This window comes from Symsagittifera roscoffensis, chromosome 10, assembly GCF_963678635.1.
Source record: "Symsagittifera roscoffensis chromosome 10, txSymRosc1.1, whole genome shotgun sequence".
In the NCBI taxonomy this organism is placed as follows: domain Eukaryota; kingdom Metazoa; phylum Xenacoelomorpha; order Acoela; family Convolutidae; genus Symsagittifera; species Symsagittifera roscoffensis.
The window spans coordinates 4940345-4957924 of NC_087071.1; the positions used below are offsets into that span (position 1 = coordinate 4940345).

Below are 17580 nucleotides of genomic sequence, written 5' to 3' on the forward strand. Positions count from 1 at the left end.
CGACTCACTGCAGAATATAAATGGCATCATACTACATCACTATAGCCTTCCAAATTCTTTCACTAATCTGCACTTTCAGGATATGATCTAATATGAATCATTTTTTCTGACTTCCAATATCAAAGCCCTGATTTAAAACTTTTTCTCCTAGGTATTAAATGGTGTTAGTTTGCAGGACAGTCCTGCCAACCAACAAGCTAAAACTACCCTAATATGCTTCTTCCCCCACGGAAATTTTAGTTGCTATTGGTCCTGATTATTAAAATTAAGGAACTCTGTGGTTAGAAAGAACAATCAAATAACCTCTCTCTTCAAGAGATTACCCAAGCCTTTCATGTCACCACAAAAAGATCAGTCGTCCTAGTTGATTAAAAACAATCATGCAGGCTGGAATATTTAAATATACTTTTCACTCAAGCCTTTCTCAACAAATAGTTAGTGTCTCTAAAGCCACTAACTAAAATCAAAATGCAAATTTGTAAAAGCAACAAATTCTTTAATGTTTAAAACTCAACTAAATGTTTTCTTTCAGTTTCAATTACAACTTGGTTGCTCTGTTTCTCATTTGAGTTTTTTTTTCACATACAAAACAATTCTGAGTTTTGACTCCTTCTTTTTCATCACTTCTTAGTTTCTTCTTTTTTTGTCGTTTAGAAATTCTAAAACTTCTAAATTCTTCTAATTTCTTTCTTCTTGCATCTTGTTTTTTGGCCATATGTCAATGCTCCATCTCCTCCTCCTGCGACATTGACTCTGCACTTTCAGTTTCCGTGTCTTGCAACACATCGGTAGCTATCCTGACGCTGATGGAAGCAGTCCTCTAACACTTCTGCTCTTCTACTCTTTGTCTACAACAAGGTAGGGGATCAACGTTAAAGTCTCTGTTCCGGTAGAAGCTGTTGTGGAGGCCTAACGTCACGTTTCCTTCCAAATCTTCCTTCAACATCCTTCTTTCTCCCTCCCATTACAATCACTCATCCTGGATGTTCTCTTTACTGCGGTGGTCACTGCATTCCGATGAGTTACAAACGCTCGATCGAAAGCTCCTGCTCCAATGTCCAGCTGATACGCGCTGTACTCTGCTGTGCTTCGACATATGCTTCTTAGCATATTCATACAACCATAAAGTCATGTTTGCTCTAAACCATAGCATCATACGTCTCCTGGCCCATATCTTTTTCACTTCCATCGGAATGTTCAAGATTTTGCACTTGTCTCAAAAAGATCTAAATCTTTTAGACAATCCAATTTCTGCAATTGTTCTCTTTCACATAAGCTCCCAGCCATCGTATCGCCATCATAACTCCAACTATCACTATCGTTATGGGCCGTGATGAGTCTGGTAAACCCATGGAGAGCAGCTCTCCACAGTCCCAGATCAACACTAGATTACTACGCCCGGGATACCACCATGTTTGCAACAAGCAATGACAGGGAAACTCATCATGTGTTGACATGATGCTCCTCCGATTACGCTTTCTCGAAGCTTCCAGTAGTGGTTCCACTTCCATCATCATTCGGTGGACTTCATCGTTTTCATCTACTGCATTGTAATCCGTGACGGTTGATCCTCTCTACTTCTGTCTCTCAAAGTCACTGAAGTTCCCACTGGCATATCCCATGAACTCTTCTTTAGTTCTCTCCGGAACCGCTGGGAACATTTTGCACAGTAACTTGAAAGACTTTTCCGACATTCTCGCTAGTCTTACACATTTTGGTACCGAGAAGGCTTGATCCACGATCGTTCTCGTACTTTTCACATCCACAGCTACGAAATGCTCTGGGTATCTGCTCTTACACATTGGAGCTAATGTCGATCCCACCAAATATCGCGCTCCCGACGGTCTGCGATATGTCTCACTGTGTCGGATGTTCATTTCCGCGTCGATTGCTTCCCTCCACCTTCCTATGTGTTTTTGCTCAGTCTGCAAAACTCCTGGGAACACTTCTACATTGATGACCGTGACCATCTGATGCTTTTGTTCTAGATTCAATAGTGACTTTAAAGAACCAAACATGCTGTAGAATCCTAGTGCAGTCACTAGATTCACCTCGACTCCTCCATGGCAATCCGCAATTAGTTCAGTTTCTGTCTTTGCCTTCATCACAATGTTCCCAAACAAAATGGTCAACTGCTTGTGTTGTTTCTCCAAGGTCTTCACGCAATCCAGACCTCCACAGACGTGACCTTCCAGTCCACAGACTTCTGCCAGACTTCTGCAGTCACTTTTTCCTCCAAGACTAGTCCCAGCTTGGCCTGCTGATTAGCAGCGCTTCTTATCGTTGCAATTCTTGACGTCCAGGATTTTAGCAACACTGCTTGCTCGTAGTCAAAGAAGCAATCGCGTATGTCCTCATTTAGGAAAGGGTTGTACGCTATCCCTATGATTCCGGACACGTAACCTTAGGACTTCTTTCTGATTGGTCCACAGTATTCACTGGATTTCGGCAGTGCTCCCATGGATTCCTTAGTGAGCCTCAGCTCTTTGTTTGACAATCTCCTTATTTCGTCTATTTTCCTCAAGGGTTCTAGTTCCACGGGTTCTTTCATGTTCACTCGCATTGGTTTGCTTTATTGCATATCCAGCACTGCTAGCAAGAGCAAGGCTTACGCTTTTTCATCGCCTTCCCTTAGCATCTTGACACATGTGTTCAATGCTGGCACTGAAAATTGTTCTATCATGAACCGAATGAAACAGAGAGCGTCTCTCCGCTTCGCGCACGCTTTTGCCGCTTCCTCTTGGGTTATCAGATCTCTCATGCTCGTCATTAGGAGTACTTTTTCTTCATTTCATCTTTTCCTTTCTTCTGAATCATATTCCCCTCGAGTCAGTCCGATCATGCACCAGGCGAACCTCAGTTGTAACTCAGTTCTCACGTAAGGTACTGCTATCAAAGCGTGTATCTTCGGCGCGGTTCTCAATTCTTCTTCGAAAAACCGTAACACTAGCGCTCTCCATGGAAGGCTCACCAACTGCTCGATCGTTTCTGCATGGATTTCAGACGACGCTAGAGTCCCATATGCTTTCTGTTTCAGGGTGGTGCCTTGCATCATCGTCTCCAAATAACCTTCCATGGCACTTTTGTCTTCCAGAGCCGTTAAGTGTCCTCTGGCCCAACTCCTGTACTCCAACATCTCCATGTATCCACCAGCGGGCTCATCTATTGATACAGTATCCGACACTGTCAGTCGGTTATATTCCACTGGGACTAGCTGTCCTACAACACTTCCTTTTCCGTGGTTCATGGGAGACGGTTTAAACTCTTCCATAGTACTCTCTCCACATTGGCTGAGTATTTCCTTTTCTAATGTTGCTCCAGTCAGAGTGCGGTCACTCCTCTTGGTTTTGTAATCAGTTGATTTTATCCCTGCCATGAGAATGGGTAGCACCATCGCTACATCAGTCAGCATCCTGTCTGTGCCAGGCAATCGATCATCACCTCGTCCCAAATCCATAGCTTCTTCGACTCGTTTTCTTTTCGCTGAGTTGACAGCTTTCATCGAGTTTTCGGAATCCACTTTCGTCTTTCCCGCCTTCCTCAATGTCACCTTGCTGTCCAGTTTCATCTTCATTTCATTAATCTTGTCAATCACCAATTTTGATCGCATCGTTCCTTGCCGGGTTCTTGACAGATATACCACTTCTCCTTTGTCTTCTTGCGGCGTCATCTCTTTCGTCAGTGGCTGAGTCGAGCAGTGGCTGAGTCAGTGGCTGAGTCGAGCAATCACTCACTCAATCTTCCTTCACACTCTTCGAGTTCGTCAAGGATCTCCCGCATTAGTGGTCGGCTCAGACATAGTTTCAAAATGGACTGGGTACCCTAGCTCTGAACTACTGCCCAGACCTCTTCCATAAGGCTACTCTGTCCATTCTACATCCCGTCCTATTTTCATGGTCCCTGTGGTGCACCTCCCACTCTTCTTCGGGCAACGTTCCCAAGAAAGTAACTCTGGCAGCGCCTTCTTTTCTTCTTCTCCTTTTTGGTTCCATGAGGAGTCTCTGTTCTGTATCTTTAGAATTTCTCGGAGAGCCGCTCTCCGACAGATTCCGGCTCGTTTCCATGAAGGCTGACGGGGGTTCCAGCGTGTCCAATGCATCAGCGCCGCTTTCAAAATCACTGAAGAAATTGAAGTCAAGGCGGGAGAATCCTCCTGTCGATGCCTTATTGTCTTCTTTCTCGGCCTGATCGGGTTCCTGTTGCATAGGTTCCGCCGGTCGACGGCTTCCTCCCTGCCCATCATCTCCTTCTGATTTTTCTTTCGAATTTGAGGGCCCTTGCTCTTCACTTCTGGCCCCTTCCGGAAGTTTCGGTATGACTAGCCTGCCAGCTGACAGATCATCTTCCTCTTAATAGACTATTTTGACCTCCTCAGAGCCGAATGGTGCTAGCAAGGTTCTCGTCTGTAGCGTTCCTCCCACCGTTAACTTCGGTTTCACACTCGTCAAGATCAGGGATGCCTCTGGTAATTCAGCTCTGCCTCCCATCCTCATAGGCGCTAGATCCAGTTTCGCCCATTCTTTGTCAAATCCCCCAGGCTTCGGAGTCGCTGCTTTGCTTATTCGCCTTCTTGTTGCTTGATCCGTGTAAGCAAATCGCATATGCTGCAACACTGCGGCGTTTCTGCCCACAAAACACGGATCCATCGTTTCCGAGAATTTCGCCACTCTCCTTTCATTGGTCTCAAACGCTCTCAACCTAGGAGTTTGCACTACGGAGACTGCTCTGAGCAACATCCTTCTTATCAGAGGGAATTCAGAGATTTCCTCTGGCAATTTCTTGTTATCACCCCAACCTTTCGTCTCTTCTCTCACCTTGTGGTATGCTGCAGTGAGTCGAGGAATTCTCGCGATCTCGCCATTTGTCTTGTCGTAGGGCCTTAGATTCCAGAGCTTTAGGAATACTTCAAGGTGCCCTCTGTCCACTTCTCCCATACGATCACGGAAGGAATCGTCGATGTTGACGACTGTCATCTCTGGCTCCGATATCTTTGCAAACAGTAGATCTTCACTCATGAGTTCTCGCAATACGTGCTGCTCATATCAATTCAGTGCACTTCCGTCCACTGCTGATATGAGGTTCAGGTGCAGCACCAACCTCCTGTATGCTTCCACCTTAACATCAGGGAACGCAAACGTGACTGCTGGTCCGTATATGACTGTCACGTGGCTCCTCTGATCAACGCTAAGGGATCGGTCCTCATAGCTAAGCTCAGATCAGTTAGCTGGGGCATGCCCCCAACATGTCGTCGCACGTCTTCCTCCCTCTGGATTGTTTCATCTTCTCCTGTTCCAAAGCGATTCTGCTGCAGGATGTACTGGCTAAGAGTATGTCTCAAATCTCTTATATTTTTCCAGGAATCCGTAGCTAGCTTCACGTCGAACTTCCTCACATTGTCTCTTATCTGCTCTGGGTAGCGCGTCAAATTCATCAGCCCTCCCAAGTTTCAATGCATTATTGCAATCAACGTTAGAATTCCAACTAATCGCAAGTTTTGAATTCCTTGGGTGAACAGTACAGCCAGTCCTTTCACAAAATTTTCTGCTCCAAATGTCACGAACAAGTCTACTAGTTCAACGATCGATACTTCCACTACTGCTTGGAGCAATTCCTTCATCAAATATCGAGAAAGTGTTGGATAAGTTTTCGCCAAGAAGGACGCGGTCCATCCGGCTCCTAGCCCTTCCAGCATGCTATCAGTCCGGTCAAAGCCTTCTTTCCCCTTCACTTTCTGGGTCCAGAAAGCTTCCAGGGTAACTTGGCACACTCTGATAACAAACTCGGCTTATTTCTCTTCAGCATTTTCGGCCAGGTTCACCTCCTTCACTAAATAGGCATGGATCTTCTTGATCATCACTGGGCCTTGCTCGAAAGCATCCGTGCCCAACGCTGCTATCAAAGGGGTCAAGAGCAGCCACTGGTTAGCCTCGGGTTTCGTCCTCAAAACCGTCGCTTACAAGTGAGCTCTGTTCTCCTTGGAGTTCTTTCTCCTCTCTCCTTCCTCTCTTACTTCCATTCCTCGGAACCATAAATTGTTTGACATCGCTACGATTACTCGATGGTCATCGTCAATTCCTGGCTTCAATTTAAGTTGTCTACTGAAGTTGGACAGTTCCAACCCCAGTACTTCGTCCAATACTAGCATGTGTAGTGAATGGTCCTTGAATCCTCTCATCGCATTCGAGATGTCCGACCACACCGGAGGTACTTCAGCTCTAAGTGGCCTCAGATTCTCCATCTGTATCTCGCGATTTGGGGCAGATATGATCACATCATATTTTCCTCCCAAGAGCAAAGCCACAATCGCATACACGAAGTTCAGTCCATCCGGGAGATGTGCATATCCAGGATACTGTGCAAACACGGCTCTCGGTGTTATTTTAGTGAAGGCACCCTCTTTCAGCTTCACCCATTGACTCGAGGATATCTTTTATAGATAGCCATACAGCGGCTTTGGCTGTCGTAGGCTCTCTGAGTCTGCTCAGGAAACCTCTGCTGTGTAGATGGACATTAAGGCCAGCGAACACAATTATAATTGGGTTCATATCTGTCTGCCTTTGCAAACCAAAACAAAACAGGTCTAAACTCGGATATTCGCGGCACTAAGTCTAAATTGAACAATTGGTGTGGATTGAAATCCAAAACGTTTTTGAGAAAAGTGATTGCCCTGAGGAATTTAGAAGGTCTAGCTCGGGCAGTCCGAAGACAGATAGGTAACACAGGAATCGGTGGGTGCAATAGACGCCCAGTTGAGAAAATTCACTGCCTTCAAGTTTTGTCTGTTTGGTGCAGCACCAAGCAGGGAAAGCTCTTTCTTTAGTAACAAGTTCGACTATTGTATTGCGATAGCCTGAAAGGACGTTTTTCATGGAAAACATTCTTATTTTTGTTATTTTTGGTTTTAAATCAATAATTTTTGTGCTTGATTGGGTAGTGAGATCACTATTTTTTAGATAAACTGATATCATCATACTGTGCTAGCTTCACTTTTTATCACTAATAATCGATCATTGTGAATAAATTGTATACACGCTGCACTGAGATAACATACAAGGATTCGTGGTCACTATTTACTAGAAACGTATGAAATTTATTGTGTCGTGTTATTATTATCAGTAGTCAGATTAAAAGGACACTAGTAATCGAATTGAGTGTATAGGCAGTAAGAAGTGATAATATAAAAATGAGTCTAGAGAAGTCAAGGATACCTAAACTGAGTGATAGCTCAAGGAAATTCATACGGGTTGCGTTAGGTCCAGGTCGACCGCTGCCAACATTATAACATCAGGCCAAAACAGAGACTTGGAGGTATATACGAAGTCTGAACTTGCGACTATCATAATCTTGGCTTTCCTCATTTCTGCCTTGTCATATGCAGCAAACATGGTCTCATCTTTCTTCATCGCCTTCAACCCACCGAATCTCTGAACATCACCTTCCTGATTCACTTGTTTCGGGTACGCTCTTTCTTTCACATGGCCTGGGGGTGCTTTCACCTGCCTGAACATCTTTACATGTTGTCCAATTGGCGTTCTCGTCGTCAGGAATCTTCCAGGTCTCCCTTCTCAATTTCCTTCGTCATGATTCAGCTTCACGTCTTGTAACGGTCTTGCATTCACTGGACCCATTGTATTGTTCGAGGGCAGTCTCTCTAAATCGGCAAACCTCAAGGCAGTTGTAGAGCTGAAGTTTATGCCCGCAGCTATTAACCAGTCCACGCCTGTTATTGAGTACAGTCCGTTTACAGACAATCTCGCTCCGTTCAACATCCTCATGGCATCTGCTGCAAAGCTCACCGTCTGAAGATTCAGTTTCATCAGATCATCCTTGTATATGTGCCAGGGAGAAGGTATAGGTCTCAACCACATCAGAGAGCTCCTGTTTGGGCGTCGTTCCTCTCGACTGTTGCTCGTCGTCTCTGATCTCGTATCCGATCTAGAGGTGCTGGTCGTTTCCACTGTCGGGTTGAAAGGCCCTAATCTTCGTCTAAGATTGATGGTTCTTCTCAAGGGCGCTTCCCCCAATCGATCTTGTACGTCCGTTCTTTGCCCTGGCTCGCTAGAGTTTCTTGGCCTCTAGTTCGTCACGGCTGGGACCGTTCCCAAACGTGTTTCTAGGTTAGGAGGCACAAAGGTTGAAATTTCCGGTTTATTCGATGTTTCTTCCTTCTTCAGCATTCCCGTGTCAAAGAGTACAACTTCCATTTCATCTAATCGCTCTTGGAAAATTCTGTTCAAAAAGGCTTGTCCCTCGATGCTATCAAAGTGGATGACGTCAGTAGTCAGTCTGGCCTGATCCATAGCTCTCAGCTCGTGCTCAATATCCATAAGGATCATCCGTCCAGCATTCTGACTCGCAAGATTCCTTAGGATGTTGTTCCACCTGATTACTCCTTCATTGTGTCTTCTCCCTGCTGCAGTCAACGTCCTCATTGGTACAATGCAGACGGTCAGGACCGCGCAGTTGAATCTCTGCCAGTGAGTAGTAAATAGGCACACCATCGTTGACTCCCATAGCGCCTCTTCCTCATCTGAGCTTCTCGGTATGTTATTCGTCCCTACTAGGATCATTACGTTAGGGATTCTCCCTGGGTTCATCAGCTCCACCATCCGAAATAACTGGGCTATCGTTACGCCTCCAAACGCCATCACCGTAGTGATCCAGGAAGTCCTCCAATTTTGGAGAACTCTGACCAAGCTGTCCCCCAGTATCAGATGTGATGTCCCAATTGGCGGTTGCTGCATGTTTACTACTGGGTTTCAAGTTCATCGATTGAAGCAGGCTTTCGAATCCGTATCCGGAACTCCTGTGAAGCTATGCTTCAACTGGTTGTTCTTCTGCACGTCAATCACTCGGGACACTTTCTTTGCCGGCATCTCTCGTATCTTTCTGTCTGGGATCCTAGAATTCCTTGTCGATTATGTTGCATTACTAACTCCCTCTCTGGTCATCACGTCTTGGTAGAGTTGTACTCTGCCCGTGTCATCGATTGTTCCATAGGGTGCATTCAACCCGGGCCCTGGCGCATTCCTGTTGGCAACCAGTGGTCCAGCTGTCTCTATCATATTCCTCACTGTTTGCTCCACGACTGGGTCACCTAAGGTGTCACGCGGATCCAGGACTGTCATTCGACCAGTTGTAGCCGTGAGTCCCGTTTCTGTAGTCTGACTCATTTCTCGAGGCGTCAAGAGTTCCATCGGGGGCTGCCCATGAGTAATATCCCTTGTAGGTATCACTTTTTCTACGGCTCTCGTTAACGACAGACGCTCCGATAGCTGCTTGTATTCTCGCCTCAAGCGCTCTATTTCTTCACCCTGCTTCTTGTTGCAGTCTTCAAACAGTCTGTTCCACATTTCTCTGTCTTTTTCCGTACTGAGCATGGTTTTGGTCATTTTGTCCAGCTCCCTTTTGGTCTTCTTCAGTTCTTCTATCGTTCCGTTAAGATCTTGCAAAGTTTCGTTCGTCTGAACCTCTTCTTCTACTCTCGCCCTCTTTGGAGGCACAGCTGCTCTCAGTTGTGAACTAAACGAGGCAGCATCGCTGTTCATCTCTGATGCATCCTTCTCAGACCAGGCCTAGGCTTGGTTGGCAGAGGCATCTCACCTGGCTGGTAGGTCCTGGAACTTCCCAATCCAGGCTCGTTCGCCAATTCACTTGCTAAGAGAGCCCCGTTTCTCCACCTCATTACCCTCATGTTCGGGCGGTCTATCAGTTCTGTTTCTCCATATGCTGCCATCAATAGGACTTCCGTGGGGAGTTCCCCACGGTTATCATGCCCCAAGATGTTTATTAAGGCGGCCAGTAACATGACTACCTCTGGGATCCATCAGCCGAAGATAGATCGCATCTATCATCAATCCTACGTACGCCTCTGCTTGATCCATATATTCGTCCAAATCGATGTTTTCTATCTTCTTCTAGATTCGATTCTTATTATCAGTTTGATCAATTGAAATCAGGTGAATAATTAAACGATCAATCCAGAAAAGAGGTCATTTGTCAGTTTTACTCTAATTGTATATTAAAATGTATTTCAAACAGTCAGATAAAAAGATTTTGATCCTAAAGTTTATTAAAGTCAGTTTGTTGCTAAAACTTTGGAATTCGACCTAAGAAAGGACAGTCCAAACTTGATATCTATTGTCTTTATATTGTTTTTATTGCTTGACTTGAGATTGATTGTGGGATATTTATGAATGCATAATGAGACCATTCGGGGTCCCAAATGTAGTCTGATTGTTCTGTGATGGCGGTATCATCGTTTGAATTTTGAGGCTAAATTTTTTTCTTGCTTGTGAAATTAAATCTATATTATGTGTGAAATAATCTATTATAAACCATGCCAAAATTTTTTGTAAGTCATGTTTTGTATGTTGTGAAACTTCATCTTTAGTGAAATTTTCTTTAATTATATGTAGGAAAGTTGAAAATAGTGTGATTTCATGTCGTACCCTTATATGTTTGGATGTCTCTGTCGGTGAGACATTTGAGATTGGGATTTCGTTTTCTAATATTGAAATATAACTATATATTATTGCAAAAACTTCATTAGTAAATATGGAGTTTGCTCTTTGTGAGTTATGATATTGTATGCTTTTTATATATTCTTGAAAATTCTAAAAGAATACTTTTGAAAATTCTAAGTCAAGATTGTCTGTTTGAATTACATATCTGCGGTGATTCGGGTTTGGTGTACTGAATTCTATGGTGTAGATTCCGTATTGTTGTGTTAAATTACATATGTCTTTCAGATAGTGATCAATAATTTGTCTTTTGTAATTTGTCTTCCTCCCTATGTCCGGTTTCTTAGGGTCCTCGCCTGTTTCCGCTTCTAAATCTCCGGTCTCTCTTGCTATTCTTGATTTTTTTATTAAAAAATTTTCAGTGTGGGTAAGTCCTACCCCCACTCCCCGGCAAAAATATCCATCGGCGTCCCCGTCGATCGCGTACCGGATATCACGTCGAGATTGGAAGCCGGAATGAGTAGTCGCCCTTCCTGGACAGCCCAGGAAGGATCCTCTCGTTCTGTTTTCATGTATTTCATGCTTTGACGATCTACATCTTGAATCGTGACACTGGTCTCCTTTGGGTCCGACGTCATATTGTTCAGCGACTTCAAGACCCGCAGATTCGTCAACTCTTGTTCGTAGGATTGCTGTTGCTCATCGTCCAATTCTACCTCGGGTTTCGACTGGTCCTCGATCCAGTCCTCGTCGTGATCATCGACTATGTCAATGTCCTGTGACACATTTAATTCTTCTAGACCCACTACTTCTTCCACTATCTTCTTTAGATCTATCCTGTCTACTACAAATTCGTCGCGGTAAGGGTTATTTTTCTTCCTGGCTCTTGTCCTGTCATTCTGTCGAGAAAGTATTGTGAACGGAAGATCTGGTTCCAAAATCTTGGGAACCTCTTTTTGTTCGGGGTCTTGCCAGTCCTCCTCTGCGTAGGGTAAGGTTTCTTCATCCGCTTCAATCACCTCGTTTGGATCCAGGTCCAGTGGTTGACTTGTTCCTTCCTCTACGACTTCATTCCCATCGTTGTTTTCCCTGGTGCCCTTCTCGTTGACCTTACAGGCAGGGTCCATCATCAGATAATCCCCCTCTTCCAAGTCTGCAGGTATACACCAACCTTCTGTCGAGGGGTTGTGTGGCCTAGTGTTTTCGTAATGAGCGGCTCGACCAGTATCCAGTCTATAAAAGCGTCCCTCTTGGTGCACATCCGTAATCATGAACGGTCCGCTCCACTTTTTAGGAGCTTTTTTGTTCCTTTCGGTGTTAGACGTTCTGAAATACCCATACGTAGTCCTCTACCGAATAAGCTTTTGCACCAGCTGTTTTTTTGTCAAATCTTTTCCTCTGCCTTGCCTGTGCCTGCTGAGTATTTCGTCTACATAAGTCGTTGACGTCTAATCACATTCCCTACATAGACCTGTGGTGACGTCTTCTTACCCTCATACTCTGGGTAGAAGAAAGTCAGGGGCAAAGACTTCTCGTGTCCGGTTAGCATCATGTGTGGACTAACTCCGGTGGTGGAATTTTGTGTGCTGTTATAAGCCCCCATCACTTGTGGAAGGTATTTGTCCCAATCGGTCATGTACCTGGAGCAATATGCCCTCAGCAACGATACTAAGGTTCGATTCTGCCTTTCTACTAAGCCATTCTTCTGGGGATGGTATGTCGTGGAGTGAGCTTGAGCAACCTGTGAGCGTCTCATAAACTCTTTCGTGAGTTCCCCCACAAAAGCTGTTTCATTATCCGATTGAAATGTCATCGGACAACCATGTCTCGCAATCCACGTATTTATCAGGTGATTGCACGTCTCTTCCGCTGAGGCAGTTATGCAGGGCACGGCCTCTGCATACTTCGTGAAGTGATCTATCATGACCAAAACTTGATCGTAACCACTGTCTGTGATACATATCTTTTGGTGATCAAGCTGCACCACCTCGTTGAATTCAGACGACTCGATTGACTGCAAAGGAAATCGCATTTTTTTGGATTCTTCGCCTGTTGGCATAACAGACATGCTGTTACCCACTTCTTGCATGCCTTTTTTCATTCCAGGCCACTCAAAGTGCTTCAGGATCCTCTGATATACTTTGTCGATTCCCTGGTGGCCCATCTAATTATGCGACCTGAAGAAAAGTTCTGTCTGATAGAGTTGCGACAACACTATCGCGTTATACTTGTACAGGACTTTGTCTTCTTCTCTTCTCTTGCAAGCCACGATCCCGTCCTTGTTCAGATATTAACTTCCCTCTTTCTGCTCAAAGTACTGTCTCAGAATTCGGTTACTGTCTTCCTCCTCCTTCTCGATCCACCTTTCGATCCACCTTTTCAGGTTGCTTGTCATGCGTTCATTTCTCTGCGCTTTTAGTAGGTCCGAGAGTCTGTATCTTGCCTTCAAGTACGTCTTCAAGACGCTCATCTGACTATTCAGCTCATTGGGCTGATGCGTGTCTTCTTCGATCTTAACGCACCAATTCTTTGCCAACGGCTGTGTTTCCTGTTCGATCGGCTGAAGATCAGTCCTGACTACTTCTTTTTGTGGCCACAGACTTATCAAACGTTTCGATACCGCTATTGTTTCCAGATCATCCGCTGCGTTATCAAAGACTCTTTCACCTGGTATGAGGTAGCGATCACTATCAGGGACTTGATATACCTCCCTGTCCAGATCCCTTGGTCGAGTCTCCACTGGCAGTGTGTGGATCGCTAGCTCTGACAGTTCCGATCCTAAGCTCGAGTTTCTGTCTGAGTAGGTGTCGATTCCTGAGTTTCGGGAGTTGTCATCCATTGAAGAGTCTGCGATAGAGCATGTCCCCTCCTCTGGATCGGTTCTGTGCCTTCTTCGCATCCATCCAAACTCCCCGGAAAAAAATTTATTCTCCAGGTCCTGTTTCTCATTATGAATTTTTTCATCTACATGACACTCCCCGGACAAACTTCCCTGTCCCGGGTATTGATCTTGAACTCGCCGGCTATTCTCACTGTTCGTCTCCCCGGACAAACAATCTTGCCCCAGGTTTCGTTCAACCTTCTCACCTTCTTTATCCTGGTCCTCAAAGTTAATGGTTTTCTTTTGCGTATCGTTCCCCTGTTCTTTCCGACTGTATGAAGTACTGGTTAAAACCTCGTGGATACCTGTTGCTGAACTATCGTCCTACAGTTCCTCTCGTTTTCTTTGTGTTGTCGTCTCGACGGCATGATATTCACCTTCTCACTGACTGTCTGTGACGCCATAGCTGCTGCCCACTCGGAGTCATCTCTGGTCACTTCTCTCTCTAACAATCCACCCAGCATCCGCATCACTTGCGGTGTGACCTGCACCGTTTTATCCAATAATGAGAGGCTGTTAATATTCATAAGAGAGAGTTCCTGCTGGACCAGGTTCGAGCGCAGCATTAGGTCTAAGGGCACCGGTTCCTTCTTCGATAGAATCTTTATCTCGGCTGTTTTCTCTACAGGTAACTCAGGATAACCTGGGATTGGATGTCTAGACTTATCCAACCATCTCGTCAAGGGAAGCGCTTCATAAGTTTCTTTGTCCAGAAACGAGAATCCTTCCTTGATTTCTGCCTGATTGGCTTGCTTCTGTTCCAACCTTTCATAGAACTCGGTTTTCTTGCTGAGGCTGTCAGCATCTTGGTGTTTGTCCCGCATCCTGTGCTCGATTATCATGTGGTAGCCATCTAATCTCACTATCCATCTTCCAATATAACATTGATACATCGAGTATGTCTTCAACCAGGCTAAAGCTCCACGCGTAATTTAAAGAGAACGCTCCCCAAGTACGCGCGGTACTTTTCCAAAATTATGGCTACTGTAAACCTTCCTGCTTTTGGTGCACCATATTTCATCTCAGTGTCACTTAACACCTTACTGCCATATGCAATGGGACGGAGAACGGTTCTTCCATTCCGTTCCTGCTCCTGATGCAGTATTCCCGAGATGGCTACAACTGATGCGTCTGTTTCAAGAACATACATGCCCTTTTCATTAGGCAGGCCTAGCACTGGCGCTTCGCACAGTTCCCGCTTTATGTTCTCGAAAGCCGTTTGAGCTTAATCGCTCCATTCGAACTTCTTTCCTTTGTTGCGCATCAGCTTCTGCATGGGATACACCTTGTCTGCATATCCTTTTGGCAATCTTTTCGGTAATAATTGGCAAACCCTAGGAAGCTCATGAGCTGTGTGTCCGTTCTGGGAGCCTTCCATGTCAACACAGCTTCTACTACTTCCGGGTCCGGCCTCACACCATGCCTGTCCACCATTCTTCCTAGGTACTTGATCGAATCCGTCAGGATCTCGCATTTCGATGGTTTGCTCTTTAAGCATGCTCCCTTCATCCAGTCAAAGACCTCATCGAGCCAATCAATGTAGTCTTTTAGGGTTGGTGTTGCTATGACCACTTCATCCACGTAACACATCACAAGATTCCCGTACTTCTTCGTCACTCTGGTCAAAGCCTGAGCATCAGTCTTTGAAAAGGGGCCATTGCGTTGCACAAGCCGAAGGGCATCCTATTCCACTGGTACAATCCCAACTCGCATGCGAATGCGGTCTTTTCTCTATCCTTCTTACGCAGAGGGACCTGCCAGAAGGCAGAACCCAAGTCCAATGTGGTGCAGAACTTGACATCGCCAAGTTTAGAGAGGCTCTCGTCTATCCGAGGTATCGGGTACGCATCTTTTATTGTTACCGCGTTCAAGTAGCGAAAGTCGCAACAAAACCTAAGCTGCCCCCTTTCTTCTTCGCCATCAATACCCCGCAAGCCCATGGCAATTTCGAGGGTTCTATCATGTCGTATTCGAGCAACATTTATATTTCCGCTCGGCACGCTTCCCATTTATGTGGCGTCATTCGTCTTGCGCCTTCCCTATGGGGAACGGCGCCTTCCTCAAGTTCGATTTCGTGCTCGACGAAGTTACAGCAACCGATGTCCGCCTTATGTTTTGAAAATACATCTGCGTTCCAATTTGAAACCGCCCGCAATAATTCAAAATCTCCGTCACCTAGTTTCCCTTTTAAGTGTTCTATTTCTGGCAAAACCAGTTTGTCAGTTTCTAGTTCATATGACGAGGGGTGATCCGGAAAATTCGAGCAGCTCGACAAACCTTCGTCCGTTTCGGACTTCAGTGAAAACAGTTTATGAAGAGATTTTAATTTATTAATCCTTTTTAATGTTTTATCTTTATTGGCATGATAAGGACAGTCTTTCACACAAATCTCTTGTCGGTCCTAATCGTCGGTCCTCGTCGGCAAAGCGTAACCAAGTTTCTTTCCACGCTGGATTGTAACCGTGGTGTCCAGTGTATTCAATAACACACTGACACACAGTCCGTTTTGAGTTACCGAGAAGCTCCGGCCTAAAATCACTGGATTTTGACTATTTGGATTCGGTACCAAACAAACCTGTTTACTATCACTTAACGAATTTAAATTTCTGATTCTATAAATTGCTACTACCGCTTGTCCCGGCTGTAGTTTTACCTTTCTATCTAAAAAGATTGGTTACTTAATTTCACCTGTTATTATTCTATTAACTGGTTTTTTAACATACTTCCGGTCCGGGTTTCTAATCCTTATTAGACCGTTGTTTAAGTCAATCATCACGTCAAAATTCCTGGTTAAATCTCTGCCCAAGATGAATTAGTCGGAGTCATCCAGATTCTCTACTACCAGGAAGCTCATCCAAAAATCCCATCCTCCCATGTGGAGGACCGTTATTGGTGTTCTTCCGGCTACGTAAATCGCTCCTCGATTGGCCGCGGCCAGTCGGAGATTCGTCGGAGTTAGATCTTCCCTCGTGAAGCCCATTCTTTCCCAAGTTTTTATTGGCATCACACTCACTACCACTTCTGTGTCCAGAAGCCCCGTGACACCGATTTTCTTTCCGTTGGTGTCGAGCAGATGTGCAGTTACATCTGCTTCATATCCAATGCGAACCGCTCATTGTTGCATCATGGCGTCATTGCCTATTCTACGGACTTTGAATTCTTCTTCACCCAAAGAGATCTGTCCTATTTGGTCACTGTCTGTTGTCACATATGTCCTAGTGTAGAGGCTAACTCTATCCACGTTCAGCATCACTTGAATCGGTCCATAGACTTCCACGTAGCGCCCTTGAAGCTTCTTTATTCGAGGGCCACCCGTTGTTAGTGGTGCTCGCACAGCTCTTGACTCAGTGCACGACTCCAACTGCCTCAGATAATCTGCATATGTGTCCAAATGCATCAAGGTGAACTCTGATGGTTCACTCAGATTTCTGATTACCTGGTGTCCCGCTACCGAGATTCTCGATTGTATTTTGCTTCCTTGTGGCACCATACCGAACCTCTGCCGTAGATCACTCGGTGCTTTCGTTTCTTTGACCTCTGGTGCCTCGAAGGCGTTCAGTTCTTCCTGCAATATCTCATTTTCCAATTCGAGCTTCACCTTTTGTTCGATCTCCTTCGTTACCAATTCCTGCTCGACTCTATTTAGAGCGTCCCTCGCGGCTGCTCTATAATCAATCTGGAAGTCATCCGCCGCAGTCACCGGTTCCGGTTCACATGTCTCTTCCGTTACCGCGTGCATTTTCTTCGTTACCAGCTCTTGCGGTTTTTCTTTTCTGCGCGCCCACGCTTCACTCAATAGGCGAGCCTTGCTGGCTTTTACACCCGATAAAGCTTCCTCATGCCTTGGATGCTTGTTGTCTGCTACATCATCCCAGAATTGCGGACAATCCAGTTTAAAATGACCTTCCAACTTGCAAAAGAAACAACTCGGGTCAAATTTTGCAATTACTCCTCTCATGAAATCTTCATGGTCGACTTCTGACGCATTTTCGTCTTCGAGGCTAAAACCTATTGCTTTCATGCCCTGTTTGTAAGTTGGGCATGCTGACACATGAGGGTCCGTCGAACTGCAATTTGCACAAGAGGTTCTCTTGTCCATATCGTCCCTTGGTTTATACCAGTTGTTCCCTTGGTTTGCTGGTCCGTTGTTAAAAATGCCATAATTGTTCTTGTAATATCCAGATCTCGATGGAGGCTTCAGCTAAAGATATTCTTTTGACTTGAGTCTCAACTCCT

The 17580-nt window shown here is 45.2% G+C and overlaps 1 protein-coding gene across 1 annotated transcript; it reads right to left on the reverse strand.

Moving 5' to 3' along the window:
• Positions 1-10897: 10897 nt before the first annotated feature.
• Positions 10898-12627, reverse strand: LOC134855560 (uncharacterized). The gene is made up of 2 exons (XM_063872102.1): positions 11993-12627; positions 10898-11696 (listed from the first exon to the last, which is right to left on the reverse strand). Exons 1-2 carry the CDS (start codon positions 12625-12627, stop codon positions 10898-10900), a joined length of 1434 nt encoding a protein of 477 aa, XP_063728172.1.
• Between the last annotated feature and the right edge of the window lie 4953 nt (positions 12628-17580).

Coding starts and splice junctions, on each gene's coding strand:
- LOC134855560 (XM_063872102.1), bottom strand. CDS start 12,627: ATGGGCCACCAGGGAATCGACAAAGTATATCAGAGGATCCTGAAGCAC. Junction 11,697..11,992: donor ATGCTAACCGGACACGAGAA/GTCTTTGCCCCT, acceptor ACGCTTTTATAG/ACTGGATACTGGTCGAGCCG.